Genomic DNA, 22283 nt, shown 5'->3' on the forward strand with positions numbered 1-22283 from the left:
TAAAATAAAATCCACTCAATCCATTTGCAGTGTCCTCTTCCTCTCAAGCCATTATGTGGCATAAGTTGCTAACTTGTAGCCAGTTGTTTTTGATTCAGTAGACGGGGTGAATACAAACGCACTTGAGCTTGGAAATATTTCCTAAGGAAGCAGATGAAAAAAGTAATCAGAAGTCTGACTGATACGCACGACTTCTTGATCTTAACGCCGATCTTTTGCCACCCAGAATTCGTTAACACCGTCAATTATTTATGATCCACGGGGAAAAAAACTTATTTACCTGCATTTCTTTAAATCTCGTGACTTTGGTGACAGCAACACGTTCCAGCGCGCGCCAAGTTTAAAACATTCTTCGCATGGCTTTGAAACGTGCGCAATTTAGTACAAGGCCAAGAGGTTTCCAACTGTTGAAGCCATGATTGAGGCAAAGGCTCAAAAGTTTCTGTCTGGCATATCCAATTATTAGCTTTATCGGTGAGAAGATAATTCTGTCACTTTGAAAGACCAAGACACTTCGGGGATCGCTGACGACCGCCATCTTGGATGAAACTGAGCCCGCTCTAACAACCGCTGAGCTAGTTTGAGCTTTCTGATTGGTCAGTAACTGAACCGTTAAATTTGATTGGCGAGGTCACTAAATCGCGGTCTTTTTGACTGAGGAGAAAGTGACACCAAAGCAGAAGTTTTTATTCGGACAAACTGGGAACTGATTGCTACTAATTTCTATGAAACAATGAGCAAGAAAGACTCCAAGGATTCTCATGCCAGAGTGTGCCTTAGTCGACTTACTAGAATTTTGGAGATCACCATGCTTGAAGAATTACAACAACTTGAACACACGGGGGATGTCGCGAGAAATCTGGAGATCGAAAGTAATTCGGAACCTGCACAGAAAAGTTTTTTCTACAAATCATCGGAAAAGATAAACAAGATCATCAGCAGAAGAGGTGAAAAAAGTCTAATAGAATGAGTTCCCATCAATTTAAAAAAATACTCCAAAGTGTTATGATTCTCAGAGAGAATATAAAAAAACAGTAAGCCTACAAAGTAAAATTTTTCCTGCTGCTCGACAAATGACAATTTGTTAGCTTAATCTTACTGATATTCTGTGATAAGAGGCCTTATTATATTGCCGGCTTTATTTTTATAAAAAGACCTGGAGCGCCTCTGTTCACGATAACACTGTCTTGAGCGGTGAAATCCTCAAAAAAGTAAGCTCTTCTATAAAATGGTTGGCCAGGTCCTCTGCGATTGTTGAAAAGTCTAACTACCTTGACATACACTGTATGTTTGAGTCTCTTGATCGTCCATGAAATAATTTTAATTTATATTATGTTAATACTGTAGTAACCATAAATTATAAGCTCAGCAATGTTAGAATTATTGTAAGCATTATTCCTTGATATTCCTCAAAAAAATATTAATAATAATGAAAATTGTGATGAAGTATTTTTATGACATTTAGCTCCATGCCTTTCATCTCATCACTAGACATTATTTAAAAACTTTTATAGGCTTTACTCCCAGCTTTGTTATTGTGCAGGCTACCAGATTTACATGAAGGCACAGTACATGTACACCAGACTGCTTTGGTTGAAGGTTGTTGATTATTATTCTTAGCATGGATGATTTTTTTCCTTTCAGGGAGTCATAAAATATTTGGTCATTCGCTAACAGAGGAAGCTGTTCTCAGAATCTCAACTCTTATAAATTACTTAAAGTCATGTAAGTCATTAATTCCAGGTTGCTTAAAATATTTATGGAGTGCTGTACATTTAAGAGGAGACAAAATCCTCCATAAACCTTGCAATTTAATAGTTTATAATTAAAAGGAATTTCTTGCTAACTCAGTCTTGAAATTCTGAAGTGTAACCTACATAAATGACCCGAAAACACCCTTTAAATGTGCTTAAGTTTTGACTGTGCAGGTGAATTAGTTTTATTCTTTCTCGAGGTCCTAATATTGCTGTCTGAGTATAATTAATTCCATTTGTTTGCCATTGATCAAAATATGTTTGTTACTTTATTACAGATGTGGACAAGGAGGGGTTGTTTAGAGTTTCTGGCAACAAGAAAAGACAAGAGGAACTAAAAGAAATACTTGACAAAGAAGACCCAGTTAACTTTGAAAATGGAAGATTCACTCCACATGATGTAGCATCTGTTCTTAAAATCTTCCTCGGAGATCTCCCAGAACCTCTTCTGACAAATGCTCCTTTGGATGCTTACTTACAAATCACAGGTACAGCACTGTCCTTTCAATTGTAGCCAAACTTCAGAAGGACCTCTGGTGATCAACTCATAATTTAATGTGTATAAGAACTGTTTATGTTAACCTTGGTACTGATTTGTATCTTGCATACATGTAAACCTATTTATCAGTAATTAATATATAGCTGGAAGCACCCATGGGCAATATGAAGCCAGCCCTATGTTTTGATTGACTACAGGATTGCATTACAAAAACTAATAATAAGAAAAAATTAAAAAAAACAAAGTTTCTCACTGAAAACAAGAGAAAGTAGTGTTGATCCTGAGCATGAACAAATTTTTTTTTGTTTATATTTATTAAAGTTCCTTTAGTTTAATTTGTAGTTTTTCTATTTGATGTTGAGAGTATTTATTTTCTATTACATACACTGTACAACTGAAAAGACATGACTTCCATGTGGTAACCATGAACTGATCTTATGATTGTGTAGAGATCCGTAATGATGAATCCAGTGCTAAGATGATCGAAGCATTCCAACTTCTCTTCTTGTTGGTGCCGTCTCCAAACAGAATGCTGTTACAGCAGTTATTGGAACTCCTTAATCTTACCTCTAAGAATCCTTACAATAAAATGACAGCCCACAACCTTGCTGTGGTTTTTTCACCCAACATTATGGGCTTCAAAGAGGTATTGTACATTTATCTTGCTCTTAATGACACAGCTCAAGATTGATTGTTGAATAAATTCTCCTTTTTAAAGACACCGCTTAAGATGTTAAACAAATTCTCCCTTTCAGTGAAATAGGAAATGTGTAGAGAAAATATACTGTAGTACCGTCTGGTAGTTTTTACATTAGGGTGAATAGGGTAACTTGATCAATAAATCTTTCAACTGAGGCAAACTTGAATTCAAGATCCACATTCTATTGTTACAGTTAATGATTGTAACTACAGGTATTTACAATTTAACAGTACCATAGCAATTGTGTAATATAGAAAAATCCAATCAATTTATTTTCTTATGTCCTTTCCGGTCATTTATTTGGTAAAAAATCAGAAAGTGACATGCTTGAGTCACATTCCAGAAGACATGACAGTTATGCACAAGTTGGTTGCTTCCATGATTCATCATGCTTCTGAACTTTTCAAGGTTAGTACATGTATCTGACTGACTACTATTAGCATTTTTCAATTTAATCCTAATGTTAATTCAGGAATGCATTGGTTTTTCATCTCTTTGCCCTTTGGTTCATTCAGGAAACTTGCAACACCCTCTCAACTTCTACAATAATTAAAATAAAAAGCAATATTTGTGGTTTCAAGATCACTCTCAGTTACTCATCCTTTGTGAAGTTAATTTGCTTTTTCATACTTTTGAGTCAAAGACATCTTCATTTAGACTGACTGTTAGGGTTGCTCTACCTGTGATTTTACAACAATCCTAGAGTGCTCTAAATCAATATCACCCCAACAATTTGTTTAGTTTTGGTCACAGTGCAGCTGTTGAAACAGCTTGCACTCAGCCTGCATGTGCTGCCTCTGATTTTATGAAAATTATATTTTTGATATCATCATGCCGGTTTGTCAAATTTAGCTGACTTTGATGACAAACCTCTTGGTTTTGCGACATCTTTGGGAAACTCCAGGAGAGAGGGTGCTTTGCTGGATATTGATTGATTTTCCTTTTTCTTTTTTTGTAAATGAATTTTCTCTTTACAGATTCCCAAAGGTCTGTTGGAGGAGATTGAAGCAGCAGAGGAGTGTTTTAAAAAGGGAAGCGTGAGTTGTTTTTAAGCAAACCAAACCTGGTGTAGTCATCAATTGACGGGATAAATTGTCCTCTGTCAATTAACATGTATATGACTTTGTAAAGCCATGAAAAAAATGTTGATTTGTAGCTATAACTTTAATGCTTGGGGCCGGGCTGTTGGAAGGGTGGATAATGCTATCCAAGTGATAAATCCCTATCCAGCAGATAAGTATAACAAAACATACTGCATTATCCATACTGAGCCATCCAGTGGGTAGTGATTTATCCAGTGGATAGCGTTATCCACCCTTAGAACTACAGTGACCAGTTATAAAATATTTAGAAGGATGTAAAATTGGTCAAAAATTTTGGTCTGGGCTAAGTGACCTAAATATGAGTCATCTGTAAGGATTCAAACCCTCAGCGGTACAGATGTAAAGATTGAGGGCCAGTTACTTCCAGGAGGTCCAACCCATCACCATTCTCTTTTTCCTGACCAGAAAACTTTCACACCCAAAAACTACTTGTTACTAAAATATGGTGTCTCTCCTTTAGACATGCTGTAAAGAAATACGGTCCTGTAACATTCCACATAATGTCAGGAAATTTTGATAAATGTCAAATGTAATTTTTTTTCTTTCCACAGGAGGAACTGCCAGTTACTCGCACGTTTTGTCAGCAAATGGACCGATCATCTCATAAACAAGCTGTCCAACAAACTACAACAGATGCTTTGGTGCAACTCTACAATCATGTCATTGACCTTCCTGATGGACCTGTTAGGCAGAAGTTCTTACAAAGGGTTCGAAAATTTTGTTTTTTTGTTTGAGGTGTGGCTCAAAATTTAGTTAGGGACTGAACAGAGGAACAATTACCCTCTGATGAAAATTGCTTCATCAGAAGAGTCATTTTATGCCTCAGGAGGTTTTGCTATCACAAATCCGGGGTGTCCTGCTATGATAAGTTTTTCTTAAGAGTAAATTCATACAAAGATGGGATTTTATCTCCTGTGGCACTTGTGGTCTTTTAGGACAATGCCCTGTCTTTTGCTACCAACGCTCTGCTCACTTAGCTGTCTTAGTTTGAAAATCAATTAATCAAAAACACTTTCTTCTGTATATTCTATGATGTACAATATTCAGGACTTTGTGAGCTTAATTTTTGGGGGGGCTTTTTTTATAACATTTCTATTCCATTAAGATATTTCCGCGTCATCTACACCAATATGCCATAGGAGTTACATAAAGAAACCCATCTCCTCGTTCAAAATTCCAGTTTCTCGTTATGTCTCGTTCAGCAGACCTTTTTCTTCCGTCGTCGCTGAAAAAAAGTTTGGGTTTAGAGAGTTTCGTGTAAATGCGATGAATAAACTGCTGTAGCTAGGCGCTCACGGTGTATCTCGCCGTACGGGCCATGCTTGGTCTTACTATTGGACGAGAAGAGATTGGAAACAGATGGGGTGTGGCATGCAGGTGTTTTGACTCCAAGAGAAGTGAACGACTGCAAGTAGCCCATTAGGAAAAACTCGAGATTTTATTGCAGGCGGAAGTTGAGCCCGAAACAAGCCATTCTTGATAATATAACGTTATTGCTGATCCTGATAGGAACACGCAAATCTTGTCTAAACGTAAAACTTTGTGTCACAGTTAGCTGTGATCGTATTCCATCAAGAGAACGAAGAACCCACTGAAATTTGCTTCGCTGCCGACATGTGGCTGCGAACAGTTAAGTGGGAAGTAAGGAACAACACATGTCTTAAAGGCAAGGTTGATTGCAGTTCAATTACGAGAACGATATCTTTAGTTGTAAACCTACGTGTAGAGCGTTGGTCACGTTTACCCTCGCTAGAGAAAATATATTTTGACCCAGCGTTTGTTCTCCAGAGTCAGTTCTATGTGTCCCAGAGTTGCTTAATGGAGAGACATTCTCTAGAGGCCGGGATTTACTTTGCATTCTTGGACTAAAACTGCTGCTCTTGATTTATCGTAGTTTGAGAAGATGCATCCCGGCACTCCTCCGTTTATCCCGCGCTCAAAGAAGGTTTGTTTCATAATTTAATTTTTTTTAGTATTTTTGAAACGTTCAGTGACTAAACGCGTCCATTTGCAGTGAGCGATATTGACTGAGCAACCGACTAAAGATTTAAACGCACCCCCTGAAATTTTGAAAACTCGAGTTCTCTTAGGACTTTTTCAGTGTCATTACGAATCGAGTCCTAATTTCGTAAACTACTCTTATCTGCTTTTTATTCAGTTTTGATTTTGCCGATGAAGACTTGCTCATACTTGCAATGATAAATGGTGACTTGAAACCCTAAAATAACAGAATCAATATTTAAAAAATTAGTGTGAATAGCGGTTCCTTTCTATGCATAAAAGTGCGTAAAAGATTTAAAATTAAAAGATTATCGAAAGAGGCAAACCATTTTTTATGTGAACATATGGCAAACAGTAATTGCATTACGAACCATATTGTCTGCTTTGTTCACTGCAGGCCAGTTGTGTGAAAAATCTCGCTTCTTCAACTCCGGTAAACTCAGCTGAGTCTCCGGCAGTAAAGTTAACAAGAACTCCGCTGTCACCCATCCCAGGGAGGAACACGCCTGTAACAAGTACACCAACACTGAAGAGACGAGTGGCTTTTGATGTGGTAGATTCTCCAGATTGCTTCACGCCTAAAATGCCTGTATTCAGAGGTACACCCTTCCTCTCCAGACTAGGTTTTAAAACACCCTCAGGTGTGATCCATGCCGGTGACTCCCCTGCAATCAAACACAAGCGAACTAAGTCTACGTCTCATCCAAAAGATTTTGTTTCCCCAAGAAAGCATGAAAGGCGTCGTTCAGCTCATACTCCTGGCAACAGGAGACTACCAAGTACCACTGACACACCATTCACACCCTCAGGATTCATGAGGAGTGTTGAGCAGATGGATGATGGCTGCGAAGCCAAATCTCTGGTGTTCACTCCCTCAGTGAAAACTCGAAGCGCCACCCCACCTCATTTGAGACAAAACCTTTCATCAGTTGACCACACGGTAAGCCTACAGTAGATGTAACTAAAATTGAAGTAGTCACAATAACAAATCAGATCAAAGGTTATCTCTAAGGTAGCCAATAAGAACTCAAAGAAAAACAAGCAAACGTTTGAAGCGCGGGAAAACGCGAGTGAATAAATCGCGCTTGGTTAAGTGGAAACTGTGTACCTGTGTGGTAAATGCGGGTCCTGGGTTCAAGTATCCATCTCGCCATTCCCTGGATTGGTTCTCGGTTACCCGTTATTCAACTCGTTGGCTTGTACTGAAAACAGCCAACTGATATGCCTCCTGCTAGATTGAATGGTCAACCACTTGTTCTTGATGTGAAGTATTTGTTTCATTGTTTGTTTGCGATGGCACTGAAAAAGCCCCTTCCGAGGGAACGGTTCATTAATTAGTTATTTGAACTATTTGTGTTGGTTTTGTGTCTGATTGGTTGGCAGAGTTTGGAGCAAGTTTTCTGGACCATTTACAAGGTGCAATGAAACACGATCAACACAATCCCAAATTTCCCTTCACACTCAAACGAAATGTAATTTCACAACCAAATGTATTTTTGCAGCGTTTAATGCGTGAAACAATGCTATTCAGGTACAAGCCAAAAAAAAAAAAAATGGAAGTCTTGCTTAGACACTTTTTCCTATAACCCAAAAATAATGGGATTTTGAGGGAGGTTCACATTCTGAAGTGTATCTACATTCACAATAAAAATAAATCAGGTATCGTCCATTCATAAGAAATACGATATAACATTAGTGGTGTTTCCATCTTAACCGTTTACACCCTAGATTGATATGCATATTCTCCACACTGCTGTCTTAACATTTTCAAAGGTGCTGTTCACAATCCAGAGCTTCTTTATCTGGTGACCATTTCCTCATGGCTCGTGACCCTAATTTTCTATTCCGGGGTTATATTTTTAGGAGAAATTAGATGCTAGTTTATCTAAAAGGTAAAAAAAAAATCGCTTTATCTCGACCATTATTCAATTTGTCGATGGCAAGTATTCATTGTTAACAGTCACAAACACCATCGCGCGGTGCTGAATCAAATAACTTCTCTGGAAGCAGTAAGTATACATAAGCGCTAAGATTTTTTTCTCTGAAAGGGAAGAGGTTCTGTATTGGTATAATTCTTGATAAGTTATATTTTTTGTCTTTTTTTCTTAGATGGATGAGATTTACGTCTGATTAAACCCGTGCTGTGATCACCATCAAGTCGTATTGTTCCTCGTTGGCTTCTTCTAAACCAAATTTCCAGCTTTACAAGCATTCAACTTTTCCATGGTTAATCCTTACCTGCTTGGACGAAAACCGTTTAAAACGCCCAATTATCTATTTCTAACTAAAGTCGATTTCAAATGCTACAAATATGTTTCACTTGGACAGGTTTCTCACGTGTCTGCAATGTCGTGGTCATTTTTCTAAGCCTGGAGTATCAGCCGATTTGGGCGTGGGTCATCGAAAGTCTTGTAAAATGGTTCAAAGTGATCGTCCAGAGAAAAGAAAAACAAGAAATTTTCTGACTGAATGGTTGTTTCCACTTAAGTTGAAACCCACTTCCAGATCATTGCTCATGAAATACATAAGCTAAGAAATTCCACGAAAAAGATTGTGGGAAGTCGTGAACGTTTTAAAGCTTGAATGAGTAGATACGACTCTTGTTTGAATGTTCGCATCTTTGTATACATTTTACTCCTAGGCGACATCGCATATGACTCGAGACGCTGTAAGAGGTAGTTGAGCTACTTAGAAGTTTAAAGAAAAGGGGAAAAAAAAGGCTTTTGTACATATTTGTAAATAGAACCAAGATGTAGAGTTTAGTTCTGCTTGAGATAATTTATATCTTCTGGTTAAAAAAACAAAACTTTTTTGTGAATGATGGTCCTCATATTTTTTCTACACGGTGTAATTGTAAGAAGTTGTTACACTTCTTATATGAAGCGATACCTACAGTTTTCCATAGTGGTAAATACATTTATATCTCCCTCATGCCTTAAAATTTCAGATTGATGGCTGTTACCCTCTAAAGAGATGATAAAAATGTTTTATTTACTGGAACGCGACGTATCTTTAATTCTTCATTTCCACTGGTAGAGATGTATTCATGTAATTCGAATTTCCATTTTTTTTTACGTCCGTGAGTGGATGCTCTCTCCCCCACAGATGCTTTGTCCAAGATATCCGTTATGTACATTGTGTGCTGGTCCAACTAAAACTGTCAATCAAAGAGCGAAACACCGGGCTCAAACGCCTGCGCATGTGCATGCTTTTAGGCTGTCAATACCAAGTTGCCACAAAAGAATGTAAATCACGATGTTTTAAAGGTGTAAAAGAATTCAGGAGCGTAACCAGGATTTTTCAAAGTAGGGGGTCACTCTGTGTCAAACAAAGGGTACGCGCCAGATTGTCATGTCGACCTCCACGCTATGTTTTACTCGAAGTGACCAAAAAAAAAAGGTTATGAAGGGAGGTCACGGGATCTCCCTTCCCCCCCCCCCTTCCCATTCTACGCCCTTGAATCCTTGATAAAGCTCCAAGACAAAACGGTAAATCGACACAATTGAATAAATTTTGAGTTCGAAAAGTCTTAGATTTTCCTTTTCCCAACGATTGAGTTTGAATATTTCAACTCTGTTCGCAAATTTTGCGAGACTGGTTGATTTTTCACGAATTCCGCCAAATTTTGCGCGGGTAATAGACGTGCGGTAGGCCAAAAGTTGAAATTTGCGCATGCCTCCCTTTGATCGCTGTGTTGACAAATGCTACGGAGCTCTTTCATTTGCACTTACAATCACCTCTCCTTTGACATCAACCACCAAGCCTTCGCAGGGAAGAAAGGAGAAGACGAGTGGTTTAGGATATCTATCATGTCCAGAAAACGTAACAACAGACTAGTCACACGAATCAAAATTCAAGACATCCAGCGTAATATTGAGCCTGATCATCAACACCTTATTTCTGACTAAGCAATTTGCAGTTTAGTTTAGAAGCAATCCGGAACTGCACGGCGCTTTGTGGTTGGCTCAGAAAACTGCCACCTCAACCAATCCGATGCAAAATTAAAGTGAATCGTACCTGGTCACTCACATTTTCCCGCGCTTCTGTCCATCTGAACAATCTATATCGAAAACGCTGTTTGGGGTTTCTCGTCTCCAGCTTCTCGTTTTTCAAATGGAATGGGCCAGGGGAAGTTCTGGGCGCATGAATGGACATTTTTTCGCAATACTATGTTACGAATTCTTTAGGACCGATGACCAACGATAGAAACAAGTTGATGAATCAAGTGAAATAAAGAAAGAACCTCGCGTCGTAAGGGGCTACTCAAGCTCGACCCGCCACCGGTGATGCTTTGCCCGAGCTTTAATTTTCATAGTTTTTTTTTCTGTCGTGAGATGATGAGACACAGTGAAGTTGACTATATTTGAGAAACTACGCCTTCTTCCTAATATTCTTTGCGCAGTAACGGAACAGTAACATAGACTGTCTACTTTACTCTATCTTGGTTTTAACACAGCGTTGTCTCCAAATTTAAGTCATTGCTCTCTTGTTGTTTCATTTGTAAGCAGGAGATGAAACAGTACAATCATTTGACGTAAAAAGAAGGCCTCTGCTTTCGCCCCTCTTGCATACACGCCCAAAACTCGCCAAGAATACTTCGCCAAATGAATGTTCAACACAAAATGTAAGGACCAGTTATTTAAACAAAGCCGGTTAAACTGTTGTTTAACCGCGTTCTAAGCTTTCTTCAAAGCTGAACCTTTTATCTGAACATTTATTTTTATGAACAGTGTCAAGAGGGCCGAAAGTTAATAGTGAACGGATAAATCAAGCCTCTTATGGAGAATCCCTGAGGTCCACTTCTTGTGTAAAACCGCTGTCTGAGTTAGAATCCGTGGAACTAACGGCCCTTTGCAACTGATAAGAGAGAATTAACATTTTAGCCATGAGATGGAGGTATTGTTTTTCACGGCACAGCCGCTAGGCCCTATATTCTGTCCCCTGGATACATCTTACTTACTTAAGGAAACGAGTCAATATACTTTATTCGTGTCTGCGCTGAGATTTGTGATGACGTGTAATTCGGCATCATTTACTGAGCTTTAAAAATACAAATTTATTTCTGTTACATTTGTCTCGAAATGATTGACACATTTTCTGCTGAAAAAAAAACTGCTACGAGTCCGTGGCTCACGCTTTGACATCATTCGTTTCCTTGACAACTTTACCTTTGCTTTCGCCCAGCAGTTATCACTCTACCCGCGTTCACATGACGAAAAGCGTGATAAACGACAATCTGATTGGATGAGGGTCATAACCTTTATACAATACAGCTCTCTGATTGGTCAACCTGCAGATAAAAAGGAGTATTTCTTCCGCATTGATTAATTAAGTTTGGTTGTTGTTGCTGATGCATACCTCAGCCGTATAGGACTGTGAGAGCTTCTGGAGGAGTCCACGACATCATGAACAATCGCGAGGTTGTACTTTTAAGCTGTTTTTTGCTGTGTGTAGGAGCTTTTGAACTCTCAGGCAAAGACATTCAAGGTAATATTCCAGGCAATTCGTTTACGGTGTATCGCTTAAAAATAGGTATTAACACACACTGCCGTGGTAGTTCAGCATAGTTCCATCTTTTGCAGTTCTAAAATGCGCTCTATTTGCTTCGTAATCTGCTGTGTAATGTTCACATCAGAAGATTCACGAGACGAATCTTTTTGGGTTGAATTGTTCTTAGTCTTTTGTAATTCCCGTGAAAATCTACTTACCAATACGCTTTAGACACGTGTTCAATTTCTTGGAGCTTACGACGGAGTGTGAAGCAAATTCAGGTGATAAAGATAGCTAAATAACGCTGGAAGATTTCTATTATTACGTGTAAGACTATTCTGCATTATGTTGTTTCTGAAGTGTAAAATAGAATGGGTTTCTAAATTGCGGTCTGCAAAGAACTGATTTTTGAAACTTTTTTCGAGATTCTCGCACCTAATCATTTGAATAACAAAAGATGTTGTAAAAGCAAGACTAACAAATTTTCTCTCATCAAATAATTTTTTCAACACTTGTGCTTTTTCTAATTAAAACAATAGGTGGGCGTTCGAATTATCATTGAAGATTTTTTACGGTTATTTCTTAATATATATTTTAGCTTCCATTCGCAATTGCCACTATATTTTTAATGTAAGATCTACATAAAAAGGCTCATACCTGTAGTTAGAGACTTGCTTTCACAATGCAGGCCTGAAATTTGTGTAAAACTCCGAAACTGTCTGCGAATTTCTTCAAACACGTCGAAATTTTATTTTGTGAGGTAATTCTAGCGTGCTACAGTATCAAGTGGCATGTGCGAAATTCACAGAAGGAAGGTTTTAAGAAAAATGTAAAAGATAAATATGGACGCGTCCTACCCCCGTAAGAAGAACGCCCTGTGTTTCCCTGCCGTACTATATGTTTACGCACTTAAAGTCATGCAAGAGAAATCAACGGCACAAAAATTTTAGTTTCTCGTCTTAAACTCATCGGGATTAGCTACTCAACTGGTACTAGTTTCGTTGATTATCTGTTGCAAAAATTCACGTCTTGCGTCGAAATTTTCTTTGGACAATAATATTGATGCATTTTTAACAAACTTCTGACTAATTAGGTTCCATAGGAGATTCTGAAAATTCTCCTAAAAATCCAAAGATAATAGCTGATAACAAACCTGTTGGGGACGAAGGAAATCTACTGGAAAATGACAAGAAAAGTAAGGAGGATGATCAGGAGGCGGAAGAAGAAGAGGGGTTTGATCCAAAAGATGTGACGTTTGATTTTGATGAAGATCCATCCAGAGTGACCATTGATGAAAGGAAAGGTGAAGAAAATGAACCAGAGGAGGATCCAGTATTACATGGTAAGTAGTACAATTGCTTCTTTAAGGTGAGGGACTGGGCCTCTAAGTTATCACAAAAGCTGCAAAAAAATTTCCATGAAAAAACAAATATCGCGGAAAACTGAATGCACACAAAGTAAGCATATGGCTGAAAAAATGAATTCAGAAAAATTAAATTTTCTTGATATTCATCAACACTGAATTGTAGGACAAACTCGGCGGTCGAAACACTTCTAGACAAGAAATAAAACTACGAACCATTCACAGCCTGTTTTACGTACTTCGTTTGTTTTTCCTTTTTTCAAGATTAATCCATTTCGTAATCGATTGAAAATGTTATCGTATTTCTTGCCTGAATCTGGCGCTGTTCCTGTGACATGTCGATGGATTGTGAATACAATTTTAAATGAACAGGTGATAAAGAAAATAACGATGGGGCTTCAGAGGACCCTTTCGAGGATTCCATTGTAGAAGTCGATGTCCAGCTAGTTGAAGACAAGGGAGAGCTTCTGGAACAAGAACAGAATATCAAACAGGATGAGCAGGAAGTTGGAATGTCTGTGATCAGTGATGAAGAGTTTGGTCCAAAAGATGTAGAGTTTGACCCTACTGAAGATCCAAAAAAAGCAACCACTGATGAAGTGAGAGATGAACCAGCTGAACCAGAGGAAGATCCATCACATTTTGGTATGTATGTATATTTATATTGAAACTGTCTTGAGATTTATATTAACTGTTAAACAGCTGGCAACAAACAATGATGGATTTTAAATAACATACATTTCAATCAATAGGTGATAAAGGAGACACTGAAGAACCTTGGAAGAGATTTTTCAAACATCCCGTTCCACTAAATAATAACCAGCCCGTTGAAGACGAAGGAAATCTGCCAGAGAAAGACGAGGACGGTGAAAAGGATGATCAGCTAAATGAAAATTCTGTGGTCCATGGTGAAGAGTTTCGTCCTGAAGATGCGGGGTTTGATACTGATAAAATCTCAGCTGGCACAATTGTTGATGGAATAACAGATGAAGGAGGGGAACCTGAGGATGATCCAAAAAACTTTGGTATGGAATTAGACTACGTTGCTTCTTTATGACGAGACTAATGAGAAATAAAACAAAAAATGGAAACCGCAATAACCCTCTCAAGTTCGAAAGAACGTGACCAAAACGTAACAATTAGATCTATGAAAAATTTCTTTGTGTTTAGGTGAAAAGAAAACACTATTTATTTGAAGTTGAAAGAATTACACGTCCACAGGATGCGTTTGTCCTCTGACAGATAATGGCGAGATACCAATCAAAATGCGAGTATAATTACGTTTATTGTATAATTTACAAGATGATGGGCTACAAATGATCACGGCACGCTTTGTAAACATTTCATTGTGCGACTTAACAAGCCTCAGTTAAGCCAACAAAAATATTATTCACAATAGCGAACGAAATCCAAAATTATTGCCGCTGCTAGATCAATTTAAATTCCGTGGCCACTAACTACGGAATTCGATGAATGGATTTGATTAACCATTCATTTTTTATCTCCAGCTTCCAACCTATGTTCTCGTGGCAAATACAAGCTCCTCAACACATACGACCGTCTTGTGGGAAACAAAGATCAAAGCTCAGTGAAATGTGATCAGCGAGATATCGCTCTCCCGGGCTGGTTTCGCTTCAGTGGTGCAGCTGGGGACAGAATGCCAACTAAATGTCCTGAAACAAAACGCTGTGGTACGCATGCGTCCGGTTGGCTGAATGGAAAGCACCCGTCTGTCGCAGATGGTATAGTAAGCCGTGACGTTTGTTATCACTGGTCAAAAAACTGCTGTCGATGGAAAAACAAGATAAATGTGAAGAATTGCGGTGCATTTTATTTGTATGAACTGCAAAAACCACCTGCGTGCTCACTTCGATACTGCGGTGAGTATTTAGCTTCCTGGGCTCAAAATCCGCATGGAAAGTTAGATGTTATGTCATGAACAAAAAGCCAAGTAATAGAACAGTCTTTCACTGATTCACTTGCGAAGTTACTCTTCTTTCACTTGCCTTCTCCTAACCTTAGAGTGAATTTGGAATAAATCATGGTTACTTTGCAGGAGAGGCCACGGAATGTTCTGTTGGCGGCTACCAAGAACTTAACCAAGCTGATCGTGCAATGGGTAACTCTAACCAAAGTAAGGTTCAGTGCGATGGAGGAGCTCCAGATAACATACTGGTACCAAAGTGGTATCGTATGACGGGAGACAGTGGTGACCAGATTCCAGAGAAATGTGTACCCATGAGACGCTGCGGTACTCACGCTCCAGGCTGGCTTAATGGTAAACATCCAAGTCTCCGGGAAGGTGTGGTAGCTCGTCAAGTCTGTTATCATTGGACCGGCGGATGTTGTCAATGGAAACAGAACATTAAGATCCGTAATTGTGGTGATTTTTATGTGTACGAGCTGCAGAAACCGCCAGCGTGTTCGCTACGTTACTGTGGAAACAAAGGAGGTAAAAGTTAGTTATTTCATCCTCTATCCAAAGGAATTACTAAAGAGTATTTTTTTGTACAGGCGTTGTTTTGTTGTTGCTTTGCCACTTGAAAACGTTATATAAAGTCAACCTTCTCGCAAAGACCCCTCTACTCATTGTAGAAAAATTGTCTGTGTTTTGGTGGTACAGAAATGACGTAAATAACGATGATACTCACTTCCGGTTAGATTATGTTGATGTGGCAAACGCGGAGGTCTAAGACTAAGCCTGATGACCTCAAAGTTAGAAGATCCGGGTTGGAGGTCAGGCTGTGTTTTCATATTGTGTTCCTACGCAATATCAAGATTCCCATTATTTTCTCCTGGGGATAGACTATACAAATACAATGCCCCCTTCTCCCAACTCCCCCCATCCCCCTTCATCGTGATTGCAAATTGTTCCTAGTGTCTCAGTAAACTTTAGAAATGGTGGAAAACTATATGCAATGTAGTAGAATCTCATCCAGAGGAATTAGAATTCTCCTGATGAATCTCTTTTGCTTGTTTGTTTTTTCTTCTCAGTAAAAGTATTAAGGAGATTTCTGCCTTTGTCTTTAGTTAATTATGCGTTCATATGCACGTAAATAAAAGGAAATTGGAGGGTAACAATCCTCAAGCGTAACATCACATTTCCTACGCTGGAAAGATAAAACATGCAAGCTGAAGAGGTATGTTGCTTTTCACTTTGGAAACCAGGATAAATTATGGCGAAGTGAGGCAGGTAGTCCGAGGAAAGACTTACTTTGGGACCTTTAACCTTAGTAGCCATAAATAACTTTTGCATAGTCTAAAGTTTATGGAATTTTTTTCAGAGCTCATTACGCTGCCACCACCGACTACAGCGCCAAACCCAGGTAACTCAAACAAGCAGCGTTGAAACATTTTGTTCAAAAATCTCGGTGGTTTTGTTGTAATATAATTAAATTCAAGCGCCGCCCTCAGCTGAGGGTTGCTCTCTAAGATACGTCCCTAACCATTGAATAAAAGTAAACCAGGAAGAGTGAACACCTTTGTTTAAATTAACCTCACGGAACACTTTTCCATCCAAAAATATTTCGCTCTCTAATCATTGCATTCAAAAGTTTTCCCAAAGTTTAGAGTTCCTCTAGTTTAAGTATGTCTACGACAGTCCAAGATCCCTAGAACAGGTATACCTGTACGGCTCATACTCACTTAAAGGTCATAGCGAGAGGCTACATGTTTTAGTCTCATTAATATTTTAAATTATGATGTTTGTCTCAGTATTCAACCCATGTTCTCGTGGCAAATACAAGCTCCTCAACACATACGACCGTCTTGTGGGAAACAAAGATCAAAGCTCAGTGAAATGTGATCAGCGAGATATCGCTCTCCCGGGCTGGTTTCGCTTCACTGGTGCAGCTGGGGACAGAATGCCAACTAAATGTCCTGAAACAAAACGCTGTGGTACGAATGCGTCCAGTTGGCTGAATGGAAAGCATCCGTCTGTCGCAGACGGTATAGTAAGCCGTGACGTTTGTTATCACTGGTCAAAAAACTGCTGTCGATGGAAAAACAAGATAAATGTGAAGAATTGCGGTGCATTTTATTTGTATGAGCTGCAAAAACCACCTGCGTGCTCACTTCGATACTGCGGTGAGTATTTAGCTTCCTGGGCTCAAAATCCGCATGGAAAGTGAGATGTTATGTCATGAATAAAAAGCCAAGTAATGGAACAGTCTTTCACTGATTCACTTGCGAAGTTACTCTTCTTTCACTTACCTTCTCCTAACTTTAGAGTGAATTTTGAATAAATCATGGTTACTTTGCAGGAGAGGCCACGGAATGTTCTGTTGGCGGCTACCAAGAACTTAACCAAGCTGATCGTGCAATGGGTAACTCTAACCAAAGTAGGATTCAGTGCGATGGAAGAGCTCCTGATAACATACTGGTACCAAAGTGGTATCGTATGACGGGAGACAGTGGTGACCAGATTCCAGAGAAATGTGTACCCATGAGACGCTGCGGTACTCACGCTCCAGGCTGGCTTAATGGTAAACATCCACGTTTGCAAGAAGGTGTGGTAGCTCGTCAAGTCTGTTATCACTGGACAGGTGGATGTTGTCAATGGAAAAATAGCGTTAAAATCCGAAACTGCGGCGACTTCTATGTGTACGAGCTTCGAAAGCCTCCGGCGTGTTCATTACGCTATTGTGGGAACAAAGTAGGTAAGAATTTTCTTTTTACTTGCCTAAACACAGCATCAAGGCTTTACTTTTGCTCGTGTGTGAATTCAAGTTTCTTTATTCCTTTTTGCAGCGCCTACAACTCAGCCACCAATCATAGAACCAACACAGTCACTAGGTAGCGTATCATCTCGAGCATTGTTTTAATGATCATGAGTGTCAAATCTTACCCAGCATTCCTCTTGTTTCAGCCTCACTCCGCTCTGTGATTGGTCCGGAAATTCGCGCCACCCTCTCAGCCAATCAGACGCAACAAAAAACAAAACCGATTTAGACTTTGTCACTCGCGTTTTCCAGGAGGAGTTTGTTTGTTTTTACAACGAATTTTTATTGATTCTTGGTGGTAATTTCTGATTGGCCTTTTGGTTTACTTTGGTTTTGAATTCACGACGTTCAATAAAATTGCGTTATAGAAAGTTCATGAAATAGGTAGCCTGCTATCATTAACGTCTTCACTAAACCGAAACTGACGTCGATTTTCTATTTTGCACCTGATCAAAATTGTAGCCAAGCGTTTCTACCGCCAGTGAATGTCGTTCTTCAGATATTTCCAACTTAATATGGATTTGAAAGCTTCTGATCTGTTTTCCAGTGGGGGGAAAAACTTTGTACGGAGTTCTAACTGTATCCCGCCAAGTGTAAACAGGGCCTTGAATTCCACCCAACACGTATATCCATTGTTCAATTTAGAGAATGGCCTCTTCGTAACTCTTAGTAATGCTTTTTTTGCTTCTCTTCTATTCAATATCTAATCTTTCTTCAGGAGTAAATGTTACTTGTGTTAAAGACGAGATGTTCATCAGCATTCCAAAGAAATTTCTTCCGGGCATAAGAGTGGATCATCTCCGTCTCAGTGATATGAATTGTGGAGCCACAGAGACCCAAACTCACTTCATTCTTCGCACAGAACTAAAGGAATGCCACACAACGAGCAGGGATACAAAGAATTCTTTCTGTTACAGAAACAAGGTGTTGAAGATATCTGTCGAACACCAACCGATAATCACGCGTGTGCGCGAAGTTGAAATACCCTTCAGCTGTTGCTACTCAAACACCGGTATCGTTTCCTCTGTTGCTCTCAAAGTCGAAAGTAAAAAGATCGTTCTCTCCAAAGATGGATTTGGAGAATTTGTTTTAGAAATGAAGATCTTCCCCGATAACAGGTATATCGACAGTTACAAAAGCGAAGACTTTCCAGTGACTGTACCTTCGGGAAAAATTCTGTACGTGGAAGTCAACGTGGATACAGAAGACTTGAAGCTCGAGATTTTGGCCGAAACATGTTTTGGCACACCTGATCCTAATCCTATTAAACCTGGATTAAAATACTTGTTCATTAGCGATGGGTATGAGAAAGTCGCTTTCTGTTATTGGTTTTTTACATGACTTGTATAAGTAGCTCTGGCTCCTTCTTGGTGTAGGAGACACAGGAGAGACATCATAATAGAACACCTAACCTATTGTTTATCTAGTTTTTTTCTTTACGTTTTATTTTGTCCCTTTGTTCTTTACATGAACTGGGTCTTCTACACCAAGTAAGAGCCGCATCTCTCTATTTCTTTTCTCCATTCTCTCTTCGTCCGAGAAATTTTCTCTCCCATCGCACTTTCCTTCCGAGACATTGGCAGACTGGATGCCAGGCAATACTGACCATTTCTTCCATAATCTTTCTACTACTTGATCTACCACTTGATAATAAAACACTATTCAAGACGATACTGAATTGTTCGAGCGATAATTCCGTATCTTATAGATGGATACTATATTCTTAAACGGTTTTTGGTAACATGACTTTGCTCAATAGGCACTTCAATAATTTTTGGTATTAACGGTGTCCATGATTAGGTCATTACCCTGAGAATTGTTGTAATGTATGTAAATTGTTGCGAAAAGTTACGACAGTACAATAACAAAATTTTCGTGGAAGTTTTGTTTTCAACTCGCCATGACTGCCCACAGCTGAAATAGCGATCTGTGTCATGCAATCGCCAATTAATTATCGTGACGTCTCTTACAGTTGTGCTGTAGACGATACCTTGAAGTTTCTTCCATCAAATGACGAAAGAAGTCAGAAGTTTAGCCTGGCGGCGTTCAAGTTCTTGGGTGATCATCAGTTTGCGTACTTGCACTGCAAGGTCAAGATCTGTAACGCAACAGACCCTAAGTCACGCTGCGCAAAGGGCTGTTTGCGTGAAGCGAGAAGGAAGAGATCGCTGAATACTCGGGAGACGAATGACGAGGAGTATATCCTGGCTCAGGGACCATTCGCGCGTGCAGAAAATGATGACGATGAAACAGAGTCCCACAAGCCAATGGAGATCACCGAAGTTCAAAATAGCGGTAAGATTACTATACAATAGTGAAACTTTGACTTAAATTGCAATCGGATTTTTATGAGAACGAGTTTTTCTGAATTTTTGTTAACCACTATAAGATATAACATGCACGTGTTACTTTTTGTACACTGTGCGTTATCTAGCATGATTAAGGAAGATTGGTAAATTTTCAGCCCGGCAAAGAAACAAAGCAAGATAAAAGAAAATGTATCTTTCTTAATTTCATTACCACGACGAGACACCACTAACTATTCCCTTTCGAAATTTAAAATTTACCATCTTTCTCGTTCCATTTAATTTTGATACGCTTTCGATATTACTGATCCTGGCTGTATGCAGGATGCGTGTGACATGTAAAACTATTGATAACCCAGGTCAACGTAGAGGCGCGGATTCCGGTCTGGGTTCGACTCGTGGGGATTTACGTTTTCGTGCCTCGCTTGTGAGATTAGGGACCTCAAGCAGTCAGGACGGCAACGCCAAGGAAAACTTCGATTAAAAAATGAATTTCTGCCTTTAATTAGAATTTTACAAATGGCTGCATTTGTTTACCGTCTCATACGGCGCCACACCAACTTCAGGATAACGTATAAAAGAAGCGTTAAGTTCCACATGTGTTTATTATCTCTTACGGCGCCATAATAAACACATCCAGTAATTCGCGAGATTCCGACTAAAAATATATATTAATTTTTAAATCGACGTCTTCCTTAGCGTTGCCGTCCTAACTGTCAAAGGATTCTATTGATAAGACGGTGCGAATTTTTCTGGCAAATACCAACCTAATGAAGTTCTTTCTCCATAGCAGTTCCATACAGCACTCTCGTTGCTGCTGTAGTTGTTGTTTCTATGGTTTTTTGTGTCACTTGTGGGTCGATCCTCGCCTGGAAGAAGAAAAAGCGCCGTGCTGTTCGCAGTTACCAGCTCTATACTGTTCCTTCTGGAAACTAGTGGCTCGCATAGGCAAGAGCCAGCTTTGGTTATGATTCCTTTTACAGGCTTTATACGAATTTTATTTGTAGAATGCATAAATTTAAAAATCTTTGAATGAAGCAACAAAAATTATAATAATTATATGTGATCATAATATTATAGTAATAATAATAATAATAATCATAATAATAATCATGATGATACAAATTGACATATTTATTGATGATTTTATCGGTGTCCTGTAAGACAAGATACGTTAAAAAGTTTATTGTTAGCTGAAACATGGAAGAAATTAAATGCCAATAGTTCTGCTTCTGATTACTCAATGTCTCTGTGGCAGTCAACCTCGTCCCACCGTCAGCACTCAGGTAATTAACTTAACTGTTCTGATTGAAGGAACAGTTGTTGCCCCTGAATTTATCAGACTCGAACAAAAAGGAGGAGGAAAAAAAATCATACAAGATTTTTCAATCACAAAGCTGAACTCCCAAAGACATTTCCTCAGACCTCTCCTTCGTGTTTGCCATCTCCAAAGTGAACGATGTGTAAGAATTTTTCTCTTTTCTTAGCAATCAGTTTTCTTCTGATCTTCTGTGGACTTTACCCCTCTGCTTCAACTCGGTATATCTCGAATCCTTAGGTATGCTTTAAACTTGGCTTTGGAAAAGTGGATTCAAACATGGGTCAAATTTTTATGGGTACCTTTTAGTCACATTCATGTTGCATTTCTTATCCTCCGTCCTGTTGCGATCCCAAGACATTCTATTACCTTTTCCATCGTAACAATAGTATTTATGTATTTATACTCTACACACTGTTTTCTTTACATTTCCGATAGTACTGACGAGGAGAGTTTATTTGACAATCAGGGAGTTTGTTAAATTGATGATCATTTCCTTCATTCTCATGACCTTTGAAATTGATTCAAGGGTGATGCTGTCAGGAGAAATTAGAAGCCAATCACTCTTACGGTTTAACGAGCTGTAGATAGGGACGGGAGAAGAAGAGGAAAAAGCCATGGACCTGTGAACTTCAAGGAAGGACCGCTTTAAAATTGAACCCGGATTAACAAACCTGTCTTTTCTCGAAAACCTCGGTAACGTTATGAGCTCGAAGCCTTATCTTTAACAGATAAGGAAGAATTTTTAATAACCTCAATCTAAGGAATAAAAGCGAGAGTCTGAAACCAATACCGTCTGTCTGGCTCCTTAACATCCTTGTTTTCATTTCATAACTATTAATATCTCTCCCTTGAATGTAACCACCGATCTATTGGTCAGTTTTTCCATGCAATATCAGCCCTGAATCACTAAGTAAGATTACGAGGACAAAAAAATGTTCATCAACTAAAGAAGCTCTGGAGTGTTAAACAAATTCTCCTTAGATGTAACTTTAAAAAAGTGTACAGTGCGGAGAACGTGCCTATAC

At 39.0% G+C, this 22283-nt stretch overlaps 1 protein-coding gene and 1 pseudogene across 2 annotated transcripts; both read left to right on the forward strand.

Moving 5' to 3' along the window:
- Window positions 1-17: 17 nt before the first annotated feature.
- Window positions 18-9057, forward strand: LOC113686121 (rho GTPase-activating protein 19). Its single transcript, XM_089198364.1, has 10 exons — window positions 18-947; window positions 1645-1725; window positions 2033-2242; window positions 2703-2899; window positions 3269-3361; window positions 3931-3982; window positions 4606-4763; window positions 5951-6001; window positions 6455-6997; window positions 8167-9057. Exons 1-10 carry the CDS (start codon window positions 734-736, stop codon window positions 8185-8187), a joined length of 1620 nt encoding a protein of 539 aa, XP_089054490.1. The 5' UTR covers window positions 18-733; the 3' UTR covers window positions 8188-9057.
- A 2405-nt stretch (window positions 9058-11462) lies between these two features.
- On the forward strand, window positions 11463-21169 carry LOC113686119 (uncharacterized; annotated as a pseudogene). The gene is made up of 12 exons (XR_016182796.1): window positions 11463-11544; window positions 12641-12889; window positions 13283-13555; window positions 13663-13935; window positions 14419-14790; window positions 14967-15362; window positions 16195-16236; window positions 16625-16996; window positions 17173-17704; window positions 18350-18932; window positions 19604-19926; window positions 20728-21169. The product of XR_016182796.1 is annotated as an uncharacterized LOC113686119 (transcript).
- Window positions 21170-22283: the final 1114 nt, after the last annotated feature.

This window comes from Pocillopora damicornis, chromosome 2 (genome assembly GCF_964200805.1).
Source record: "Pocillopora damicornis chromosome 2, jaPocDami1.2, whole genome shotgun sequence".
Classification (NCBI taxonomy): Eukaryota; Metazoa; Cnidaria; class Anthozoa; order Scleractinia; family Pocilloporidae; genus Pocillopora; species Pocillopora damicornis.

Excerpts from the sequence above, each read along its gene's own strand:
- LOC113686121 (XM_089198364.1), top strand. The coding sequence starts at position 734 with ATGAGCAAGAAAGACTCCAAGGATTCTCATGCCAGAGTGTGCCTTAGT. Across the intron at positions 948-1,644 it reads CAAGATCATCAGCAGAAGAG|GGAGTCATAAAATATTTGGT; the intron begins GTGAAAAAAGTC and ends TTTTCCTTTCAG. Across the intron at positions 6,002-6,454 it reads TTATCCCGCGCTCAAAGAAG|GCCAGTTGTGTGAAAAATCT; the intron begins GTTTGTTTCATA and ends TGTTCACTGCAG.